The 11,859-nt window shown below is 41.3% G+C and overlaps 1 protein-coding gene across 2 annotated transcripts in view; it reads left to right on the plus strand.

Annotated features, from left to right (window-relative positions):
• The window catches only part of RFTN1 (raftlin, lipid raft linker 1), a 95,409-nt gene extending 84,723 nt beyond the window's left edge, over nucleotides 1-10,686 (plus strand). For both annotated transcript variants that reach the window (XM_057377427.1, XM_057377426.1), the window contains exons 8-10: nucleotides 2,904-3,007; nucleotides 4,391-4,472; nucleotides 8,193-10,686. In XM_057377427.1, coding sequence (XP_057233410.1) covers nucleotides 2,904-3,007; nucleotides 4,391-4,472; nucleotides 8,193-8,630 — 624 coding nt within the window. In that variant the 3' untranslated portion in view covers nucleotides 8,631-10,686. The remainder of the gene's footprint in view (nucleotides 1-2,903; nucleotides 3,008-4,390; nucleotides 4,473-8,192) is intronic.
• The last annotated feature ends 1,173 nt before the right edge of the window (nucleotides 10,687-11,859 follow it).

Genomic DNA, 11,859 nt, shown 5'->3' on the forward strand with positions numbered 1-11,859 from the left:
TTAAAAAAAAGTGAATACAAAATTACTCTTTTCCTCTGCACCTGGCCCCCAGTGTATTGTTTGTTTAGAAGCGTTTTTGCTTTAGAAAGCATTTAATAGGACACCAATTAAAGGTCTGTATAACTGTGACTCCTGCTGGCACACAAATTCTAGTCSTGGGGTAGGATTACAACTGATGATWCAGGAGGGGGAGGGAGAAGTCATTTCATGTGGTCTTAAAGCTTCAGTTACCTGTGTTTGCAAGTCAGGAATTTGAAGCCCATGTGGATTACACCTGTTTATTCTGGAGTGACTCCTTTCCCTTGTCTGTCATCTTCAAACTCAATTATTGRGAGTAGGCTATTCCCCAGGGAGCTTGGGATAAGGTGCAGTGTCTGACTTCGAGTTGGAGTTGGAGAGAACTTGTTAAAGGGCCTGAGGAGCTCAAGGAGGRTGCACCTCTGCATCATGTACACACTTTGTGCCTCCAGACAGGCACACTGGGGTGTTGAATAGCATCACATTGGAAAAATAAGAGATCACCTTTTTGTAATAACTGCATACAATTCTTTTAATAGATTGTTTGTTTTTGTCTTTTTTACATTGCCAGATTTGAAAAAAAAACCCCATTTTTTAGGGCTAATTGACTTAAATTTATTTTCTGATAACTGTACCCTTTTGAATTTGCTTACCTGCTTGTTTCCTTTCTGCACCACTGGGTTGTGAAATACACCATCATCTGCTGCAGATGATGCTTAATCCTGACAAGTCAGACAGGTCCAAAGCCAGCCTTGTCTCACTGCTCAGAGCCTGCAGGGACAGGGGGCTGTGGCAGGAGTGATGGCGTGTCCCTGAGACAATTCGGCTTCTACAGCGGCCAAATGAGCTCTGCGTGGTATTGATGTCCTTCCTCATTGCCGTAATCTCCCTCTGATTTCTGACATTTGTTGCGCATCCTGATGCAAGAAGAAGGTTCTCCCTGCTAATCACCCACCTTAGGCAATGAATTCAAAATAGAAATCCTCTTTACAACACAAGATGTTGCTCGGGGCACAAACAAGGTCTGCTGTGCCAGTCTTTCCTGATCTGCTTCCACCCTCTAAATGAGTGAGCTCCTTCAGGTTTTTCCTCTGCAAACACTGTTTGATGGGGGAGTGTTTTAGACAGGTCCTTTTATGTGGCACCTCATGAAGAGCTTGTGATGGTGGATGCTCTGACCTTATTCTTAATCATCATGTTGCATATTTTCATCTTTATTTTTTGAAGGCGTTGTTGACCAATCTCATAAATCTCACTGTATTATTAGTAGTCTTGAGGCATTAGATCTTAAAGGCATCTAGATACATCATGACTTTTTTATTACCTTTGGACTCTCTATTTTAAAATCTGGAAAGAGGGCAGAAATRCCCATCTTCCAGAGGAAAATGGGAGTCAAAGCAAACTCCGAATCTACCACGATCACAGCTGCAGAGTAAGTCCTGATTGCTCCAGAGGACATGAGTTAAGGGCCACGTGGTATTGCTTCTCTCTTGCAGGATTTCTCTTTCCTCTCCCAGATTTACAAAGTCCAGTTTATACAGGGTGATATTATAAAGCAGTTCTGCCTCTAAGCCCCCACAAGCCTCTGTTCAGAAGGAACATTAGTAGCGTTCTCTTGCAGGCAGTTTCTGGGGCAGAGATTTTAAACATTCACCTTTTAARCAGGAGTGATACAGCTTCTTCAGCTCTTTGCACTTGTAGTCATGATCAGGTTTTTAATAGGTAGAGTCAGGCAGGCATTCAGTTATGAAGATACAAGTGACCTAAATTATATTCGTTAGAAGAAAGGAACAGCTGAGATTGGAATTCACTAAAATACCTTGAAATAACTACAGCAGGATTTGGATTAGTTCTGATCAAATGACTATTTCATTACTGTGGAATAAATGGATTTTTTTGAGCTGCAAAACTATTGTGCCTTCCCCAGTGTTGCGAATTGGCAGTTAAAACTCCTTATGTGCACGTGAAACCAGTATAAGTGCCTGAGCTTTTTGGCAAATGTAATTATTATTCCAGTCAAGTTAAGTTATATTTGTAGAGACTAGTAGTTACCATTTGTCTGCTTTGTGTTTATTAAAATTAAAAACTAGTAAATATGCTCTAGCATCTATTCATTAAATTCCTGGCAGTCTTGGCAATTAGAYACCTCACTGGAATAATCTTTGTTGAAACCTCCAGTGGTTCTTTCTGTGTGATTGCAGGGTCTGCCATTTAGTTGAAAGAGAATGAGCAAGGCTCTGCTGGGTACATGTGCAGCAGGAGCCAGACTCCTGCACTGAAAGGCAAAGCTTTTCGTCTTGCCCACAGRTTTCCTGATTCAAAATAAGAAGGCAGCGACGCGTATTTATGGGTGATAAAAGGAATAGACTCGTACTTACATTTTTTTGTTGCTATTGTTGGCTGTTTTCCCTTTGATCCATCAGGGTGGAGTAACCCAGCTGATTTCAGGGCAGATATTCAGGATTTGCTGAAGCCTAAACAAGTGCAGAGTCTTGAGTGTAGCAATGCTGTCATTTTTTAACTACTTGAACATTTTTCTTGGGAGGAGATAATTGATAACATAMAATGAATTTATCCTGTTCAGATCTGGAATCATCTAAAGCTAGATGGATGAGTCAGGCAGTGTAAAAACAAGATCACAGATGTTTACCATTTTAAACAAACTCCTTTAACAGTCTGGGATGTATGGCGGTCGCTCATTTGTCTCATGTTTTTGAACGTTTTCCTTCCTACCTAGCTGAACATAAAACATGACCCACTTCAGTGCAAAACCCCTTTCTCCTTCAGAAAACCCACACACGCATTTTTTGGGGTTTTTTTTTTTGGTGTCAAGCTGAATGTTGCACTCCAAGTGATGATGCCAACTGTTGCTTTTCCTTCCCCAGGGAGTTGAAGTGCAGACAGATTACGTTCCGCTGCTGAACTCCCTCGCCATGTACGGCTGGCAGCTGACGTGTGTGCTKCCTACTCCCATTGTGAAGACAAACAGGTAGGGAGGGGGTGGCTGCTGCCTTTTGGCCAGGGAAGTTGCWGTACAAGCACCACAGTCTGCACAAGCAATTCCCTGTGCAGTCAGAGTGGATTTCCTTGCAAAGCCTGCTGCAGCTGTTCTCGGGGTTTTCTGAGCATCACAAGCCACATGTGGCAGGAAGCACATGTCTGGTGGGCAGAAAGACTGCAAGGTGGCAGTGTGGTTTCTGCATGAATTTTCTGGGTGTTTTTTCTGCCTCTCTGTAAACTCCATGTTTGTAAAATTCCTGCTCAGGGCCTTCTAATAACGTCCTTTAGAGCAAAGATAAAAYGTGTGATAATGTTTGGAGTGATAATGTTGTCTATCTGAAGAAAAGTAATTTTATTCTTAATAGATGTCTGTCTAATGCTGCTGATACAGTCTAGCTGAGCAGAACCCTKTGAGATTAGTATGTCACTGCTCTAGTAGCCTTGTGTGCAGATATAATAATTCTGTGGTCTGTTTTGCTATTATTMATATTCTGAGTTTTTAAATATAAATGCAAATCACATAAAAATACTCTTCATAACTGGTGRAAAACAATCATCCCACTTGTTAATCTTGAAGATGGTGCTTTCTGAATTTTCACTGGTAAGGAATATTTATATGCACACCAATATAATCAGTCATGATTGTTTTATCTTAAAAGAGTAAAAATATATAACTCTTTATGAGATTTGGATGAAGACTACTCCCACACGTAAAATCCTAAAAAGTAGAGGCCATCTGTGTTGAGGGGGAAACGGTATTTAAGTTTTTCATGTGTGTTTAAATATAAGAATGACTAGAAAATCACAGTTATGATTTGTAACCCCTGGCTCTTAAAGATATATATATATATATAAACATATATATAAAAATTTTCTTTCTTCTCCAGCTTTCTGTATTCCACTCATACCTTGAGTAAGAGAGGTCAGGTTGACAGTGCAGAAGGGCACCCAACTGTTCCTCCTGCCATGCTGCAGACTGACAGGGAGCACCCAGCCCCATTCCAGATCAGTGCCCTGGGAGGGAGGGAGGGAGGGAACACCCCGGTGTTGCTGAGACACACAGGCACTGGGGTTTTTGGTTTTATTCCTTTTTGATCCAAASAATTTATTCTGTGTTTACACACTARTGCTAAAACAGTCAGCAAAACTGTGTCACAGGCTGACAGGCTCTATCAGTCTGAACATTCCCCTCTCCCTGCCCCCCAAAATACCAGGCTGCTCAGAGACACCRGGGACAGGCAATGTAAGGATCATTCTTCATTTTATTCTTCTTTGACCTGCAGAAATAAATGACTGAGATGGATTTTCTCTTTGAATGATGGTAGATGTGAATTTAATTCATTCTCAGGAGTGTGCATTTGTTTCTTTTCAGGGAAGGGAATTTATCTACAAAGCAAATTGTATTTCTTCAGAGACCCTCTTTGCCCCAGAAAGCAAAGAAGAAAGAATCTAAGGTAAATAACCTTGAGTTTCTGGTTTCTTTGGGTTTTGCTGGTGGTATTTTTCTATTGAAATTGATTTCCCATAGAAGTAAAATGGCTTATTCAATGTTTCTGCAACACAGTAGCGAGACATAAGGAATGAAGCTCTTCAAATGAAAGAAACAAAAAAATGCTCAAATAATGTCAAAGCCCTGAGATTTCATTCCMTGTTGAACTCACAGCAGCAGAAGAGATGTAGATTTTTCTTCATGTAAAGCAGCCATAAACCTCCATTTAGACCCAACATTCTCTCTCCATGTTCAGTGCCTGCAAGGTAGAACCAACACTCTGTTCTGTCACCCATTTCCTGTTTTTTTTCTGTTAAAATCGCTCTCTTGTTCTTGCTTTCTCTCTTTGTTTTGGTAGAACCTGGCACAATAYAGGCCTGATCTTGGATGATGTTTCTGTTGTGTGAGTGTGAAAGAATTCTGTTGCAATTCAACGAAAAAAATTCTCTAGAATTCAGTTAAATCATCCAAGGATACAGCTGACAGCTAATGATGTATGGATGTGGTTACATATATGTATTCCCATTTCCATTTTTAAACACATAACTACGGGAACCATTGCCCACACCTGTCACAGTGTACAGCTGGAGAGAGAAAAGCAAAGACTGGAAACTGAGAAAGTGATGACCTTCCTACAGCAGTCAAATTTACCTTGTCCTTTCTCTATGCAAGGATCAGAAAGCCAGATGAAGTATGGAAAAGATCTCTGAAAGCAKGCAGTGATGAGGTTGCTGACTAATTCAGCCTTGTTTTTGTTCTGGGTCTGTGGGCTTTGGTGAGTGCTGCCAGCCCAGCATCAACCTRCATGAGTGGGTGCTTGAGGCAACACAGAGCTGAGCTGCAGTAAGAGATGGGAAATGCTGAGCAGAGCTGAGCACCAGGAGCATTTTACCCAATTTAGTTTAGATAAATGCAGATAGCTTTCATCTGTGAAGTTCTCACTGTTTTGGAGCCTGGTTTTGTGAAAATCGTCTTTTTGATACCATGCAGACCAGGAGAGTGTTTGAACTGACTGAASTAGGAGAGAACTGCTGGGAGTGTGACTGTGATCTGGATTTATCCTCTCTCATTAGCAAAGCTGGAGCCCAGAATATTGTGTGAACACATAAAAAAGCCCATCTTCCTTGTTTTTTCTCTTTGTTTTCAGGTGATTAAAAAGATCTTGGGATGAATGTTAYAGTGCCTGTATTTGCTCATTCTTTTCCTACCGCTGTGTGGAAGGGATGGGAACCCATATGTGGTTGCTCATCTTCAGAGAAACTAGAAGGATGCTGATTTCTTAATGACACATACATACCATCCAGATGACTTAAAACTTTAAGTTTTTTTCATTCTGGGTTATAAAGACTTATTTAACAATGTCTGGTTGACAAAACAAAGGACTTACTTGTTGGCAGTGTTAAATATACAGGCATATTTGAGGGCAGGAATCACTACAGCACATTTTCATACCAAAGGTCGAGGAAGGATGGCATACCTTGACTACAGTTCTGTAAAGAGATGTAAGACTGGTTCAACGTCTGTAAGTGGTTGTTGTGTTACATCAAAGATGCCAATCCAAGCATTTGATTAAGTTGCTGAATATTCTGCACATACAACATCACMGGCATTTTTTTTTACTTATGGCATGTCTAAAATGTTTATAGATAACCTCTCAGAGGTGGGAAACAGGATGATAAAATTAAAAGGATRCTGCATTGTTGGAAAATGTTCCATCCTGTCTTTGCACACCAACGAACTGCTGTTCAGAGTAGTCAGAGGAACAGAATAGGAAAYACGCAAGGAGTGGTACAGCTTTCTTTATGGAGAAATATTCCTATTAGTGCAAGATTCAGTCAGGGATGAGGTAATTGTGTTCATTCACTTTATACAAAACTGATGCTTGTTTCAGCAGAAACTGGCTGAATGCATTTTTGTGAAATATGGTATAAATACCTGCCTGAGTACACATACGTACACACACAGACAGCCTCCTACAGCTGGATCTTTATCACATTTAGGGCCCTGATCTTGCCTTCTGTCAAAGAGAGCTTTGAGTTAAGTGGAGTAGTGAGTGCCCAGCACTTCTGCAGATCAAAGWGGAAAAAGCTCAGGTGTCTGAATTTTAAACAGCTGAGCTCTAGAACWGAGATGTTATCGTTCCTCTTTCTCTAAATTGCAGTGGTGTTGAAGTGAAAGATAACTTCCTGTACGTAAAACTGAGAAGAGTTCTGTGAAAGCCAGTTTCCTTCTTTTTTTCCCTCCTTCTCCTTTTACATTAAGTTCTGGCTACCAGGAGGAAAKAACATAGTTCCAGCTTTGTAATCTAGTAAGTTTTGAATGGTTTTTTGATTAAGGAATAAATAGCTAGATCAAAAATTTATGAATACAAGATCTTTTGGCCGACTTCAGCACAGATGCAGTCTCACTGGAGAAAATGGCTTTTGGAACATGGCTAGGTTTGCTGAATGTCCTGATAAGATTATTTATGCCATCCAGACATTGCMTCCTAACCCATTCCTGAGCTTCCATCAGTAACTGACACTGCTGAAAAAAGGGTTGTGCACATTCAGAGGTACTTAGCAAACTGTGCAGTTTGGCTCAGCAGTGCCTTGGAACCATTGAGCAAGTTCAGAAGAGGCCTTGAAGTTGGTAAGGGACTGGAGCACCTCTCCTGTGAAAACAGGCTGAGGAAGCTGGTGCTGCTCAGCCTGGAGGAGAGAAGGTTGCATGGAGACCTCAGAGCAGCCTTCAGTATCTGAAGGGGCCTACAGGGAAGTCRGAAGGGGATTCTTCACCAGGAAGTGTAGTGAGAGGACAAGAGGGTGGTGAGACACTGGTACWGGTTGCCCAGAGAAGTTGTGGGTGCCCCACACCTGGCAGTGTTGAAGGCCAGCTTGGATAGGGCTTTGAGAAACCTGGTCTTCTGGGAGGTGTCCCTGCCCATGGAAGGGTGGTTAGAACTAGTTGATCTTTAAGGTCATTCCAGTCCAAACCATTCTGTGATTCGATGACTCTGCAGTCTGGCTTTCCTTGGGAATGTTGATTTATTTTTTTACAAATTAAGCAGAGATAATAGTGGCATATTTGTCAGCCTTTATATACATTGTACCTGTCAAGTTAGTATTTCAAGATACTGCTAGTTCAAGATACTGCTAGTTCAAGATAATGCTAGTTTCTCTTTTCTGTTCATTGATAATAGTTAAAACAGCTCTGAAATGGTGACTGTGGCAAGTGCTGTGGGACTGCTGCAAGAAGCAGCCTCATGCTTTCTCATCAAAAAACATTCATACAGATGGTTCTGAATATTTTACTGTTTGGGTATGGTCGTGGGTGTGGTGTTGGTGCTGCTGTTAATCTGGTGAAAAACAGTGGAATAACGCCATAGAATTGCTTCCTCTGTCTGCACTTGTGCAGCTTTGCATATCCTCCCTTTCCCCATGGTGTAGAGAGAAACCCACCAGGTACATGGAACAGCAGGAGCAGAAAGCATCAGGCTCTCCTTCCTCTGCATGTACTGGTGGAGGCAGAAACCATCTTAAACCATCTGAATTGGTCAGGCAACTTCTTTTAATCTTGGGTCTTTCTGGTCAAACTCTAGYCTTTGAATTAAAACTAAATAATCAAAACATTTCTACTCAGGAAAGTGAATGCCCGTGTGAGATTGCCTCTAATGGTCTTTAACGTTTGGATCCCTTCTTCGTAGTTTCACTGGAGGTTCTCCAAAGAAGACATGCACAACAGAAAAACGAAGAATTCTGCAAAGGCTAAACTAAGTACTCGGGGGAAGCAAAAGGCAGAGGAGAAGCAGGAATTTGAAGTCACAGAGAACACGAGAAACTTRGAAGCACAGATCTCAAGAGCAGCCAAGTCTGATCCAAGAGAGCAGCTGGATGATGTCATAGACTTGGGAGACGAGGTAGCCGGGACCAAGGACAGAGGGCCCCACCAYGACGGGGCATCGGCAGAAACGTGTCCTGCCAGCTGTGACACCGATGACAGCGCCGGGCAGGTCTGCTCCAGCCAGAGTGTGCCCGAGTGCCCCGCGGGGGAGGCTGCAGAGGGAGAGGGCTGCACGCCAGTGCCGGATGGCTGCAGTGGCAGTGATGGGGCAGGGCTGGACGCAGACTGCTCCTGTGAATAAGACCTGCTTTGCAGGAGCCCTGTGAGTGGCTGATACTTTGCCAAGACAAAAGAACAGGTTTTGATAATCCCCATCTCTAACTCCATTGCTCAGCTCAGCACTTCTTTTGCATTTCTTTTACTTTGCTCCTTAGCACTCTGGTATCTTGATGTCTGAAATACCTACAGGGCCCAGACTTCTCAACCCACAGAAATTCCTTCCTGTATGTGGTAGGAAATGCTCTTCTAGAGCAACACTTTAAATTAAAAAGCAGAGAGGAACAGAAATCATACTTTTTTCCATTACCAACCTTAGCAAACCACCTTTGAGCCTGGGTCAGGGCAAGTGTTCCATTCAGTCAGATTTTACTATGTAGTACTTTCTTGTCCACGTAGCTTTTCTGGAGAAGTTACTGTGCCAGATGTTATTTTGTCACTAGGCTTGTAGTGTCATAAAAATGATATTTGGACTTAAAGAGGTTGAAACTGAAGTTGGAAAGCTTAGATAAGATGTCTGTTACCCATATCTTTCTCCAGGAGCATACTCACTGATGATACTCTCTTCYGAATTTTATTAACCCTTACAGTTCTTTAAGAATAAGCAAATCATGTATCTGTTTGAGGCACAGGGGGTAAACAAACCCCATGGTGAATTTGTGAGGTGGATRATTCCAGTACAAAATGCAATTTCCTACTCGGTCCTTACCAATCAGCAGTTCATCAGTGGCCATGGGGGCTTCAGAAGACAGAAAAACAGGAAACAAAAAAACAGGTAAAAGGTACTTCTGTCAGTGGTTATCCTCACTAAAATTGGAATTTGATATTGCCTCCTGATGTTTTCCAGGTGGTTTTGCACCACATCCTCACTGTTTGAAATAACTTGCGGTAAAGAACTGAAATTGTACACAGGGGTCAGTGGCCAAATGTCACTAAATGACCTTACAATATAAAAATACCATAATAGACCATTTTTTTCATACAAGTAACCATATTTTGAGACTGATACCTAATGGAATTCTGTAAAATTACCAACATTTTTATGTCTGAAACTACATAAAAATATTTACAAGTGAATGTACATGTAATATAGTTTCTGTGCCAATGTTCTCCAAGTACTTTGGTATTTTTACAAGTGTAGGAAGRAGTGGTTTCTCTCTTCTTAACCACCTTCATCCTTATTTAGAAGTGGTCAAGTAATCTGGTAACAAGGTGAGAAATATATTGTAAAGTCCCCTGCWTTTCTTGTTCTAAAGCAAGAGCTAGAGCTCTGTAAGTGATTTGCTGGTTTTTCCCTTGATTGATTTGTGCTTGATATTTTCCTTAGTCTTCAAATCAAAATGCTGTACAAAGGACTATGTGATCCATCAGATGTGYACCTTGAATGCTTTAAAAGCATCTTTCATGCCTAAAAATTACTCAGTTGGCAGAACATTGCAGAAAAGGGAAAAATGACATCACTTAAATATTCATTTAATTGGGACGAAGGCACTCAAGTTTAAACCATTTGATTTCACACACACAAAGCACAGTGGTATATTTGTCATTGATTAAAAGAGTTTTTTATTTTGAATTCAGTGGTTTAACCGCAGGACTGTAAATATATTTGTTTCTGGTAGTATTCTTCAATTACTTCATTTGGTATTTTGAGATTACACTGGGGTTCCAATAGCCTCAAAAATCTGTTGCAGCAGTTCTACAAATACAAGGTGTCTGCTTTGTACAGTTTAAAGTTTCTGTTTGCAGATTTTTATCAGCATAAGATCCTTTTATGATGGTTTCTATCTCAAGGACTAGCTTTGTATTAATCTTGTTTAAAATTTAACTATATTTAATGAACGTTTTGCTAGTAGAAAGTGTTGCAGTAGAAAGGCCTCTCTAAATACTTTTTAATASAAAACGTTTATTGGATTGCAATTTGACCTTGTTTAACTGAATCCCAACTGCTTATAAAACTAAAGAGAAATAAAGGTCATGAGGAGATTCCTTATTTCTGGTGTTTGCACAAGTGCCAATAATTTGTGCCTCAAAGGAGGAATTTGGGATCTCTAAGTGGTGACAAGGGGAAACTCCTCACTATTGAATAGTGAGTGGCAGTAGTTGCTGGTGCTCGAGAACTGGCTACTTGATTTTCTTTTCCCAACAGAACATGGAAGGGCCTGTGGGGAAGTTGCACTTAYTYAAGTGAAAGCTTKATTTAAGACTTTGTTCCTGTAAAARCTGGCTTAGGGTTAGGAAGAGCCGAAAAGAACTTGCATGTTTTTTCAGTTTCAAAAGGGCAAATGGTTTTGGTTTTATAATCTCATAATCAGTTCCAACTTGTGACTTTGAATTACTCCAAGCTGGTTCAGCTGTGTGGAGTAGTGCACGTGCTTTTGCCGTGCCCCCATCCCAAGGAGAGTGAGAGAGCCTAAATAATTTCAGACAGATGATCCAGATGTGCTGGGGGCTGGGGGAAGGCAGGTGTGTGGTGCAGCAGAAAGGTTCCACAGCTGTTATCTGCATTTTATCTCAGCTGCCTTTGCCATTTTGGGCCTGAAAAAGCAGGACCACCAGARTGGCYRGGGAAGTGAAAGACAGCAMTCARCGAGTGGTCATCTGAACCAGCCAYCAATTGTTACACAGGATAAGTTCAAAGGAGAAAATCCAGCTCAGGCATTGGAATGGGCTGCCCAGGGAGGTGTTTAAGAAAAGACTGGATGAGGCARATGAAGAACGTCAAAGAGGAGTGGCTGAACTAAATGAAAGGTGRAARAGGKCTTTTATATTGCCACAAACAGCAGRGAGCAGGGGCAGAGGAGTGCAACTGTGATGGGTARGGTGTCCAAACTCCTGAAGCATCGCAATGAAAATAGATATGTTAAGAGGGGTTAAATGCACAAAAAATTGGACTGGTACTTCAGCTCGCATTATGTCTTYGATTACTGGATCTGTGCACTTAAAAACAGCATCAATGAAATAGCTCAGAGTAGCTTTAATATATGCGTGAAAATGAAGCTACGTACAAAACAATATTCTCATTTCTCCCTAATCTGGCTCCTCTGTCAGCCTTGGTTTCTGAGGTGAGCAGAGGAGGGGCTCTGCATTTGGATACCCTGCTTTTACTTTGTAGTTGCTGTGACTCTACATTTTGCCTCAGGGAGCCAATTATAGGGCAGAAATGAAGCATGATCAGCCTTTCATGCAGCAGTTTCATCCTCCCAGAACTGAAGAGCAGAAGAAGAGCAGATACTAATTGCTTGCTGATAAATGTT

Source organism: Malurus melanocephalus, unplaced genomic scaffold, assembly GCF_030028575.1.
Source record: "Malurus melanocephalus ecotype Western Australia unplaced genomic scaffold, MMel_1.1 scaffold_315, whole genome shotgun sequence".
Classification (NCBI taxonomy): Eukaryota; Metazoa; Chordata; class Aves; order Passeriformes; family Maluridae; genus Malurus; species Malurus melanocephalus.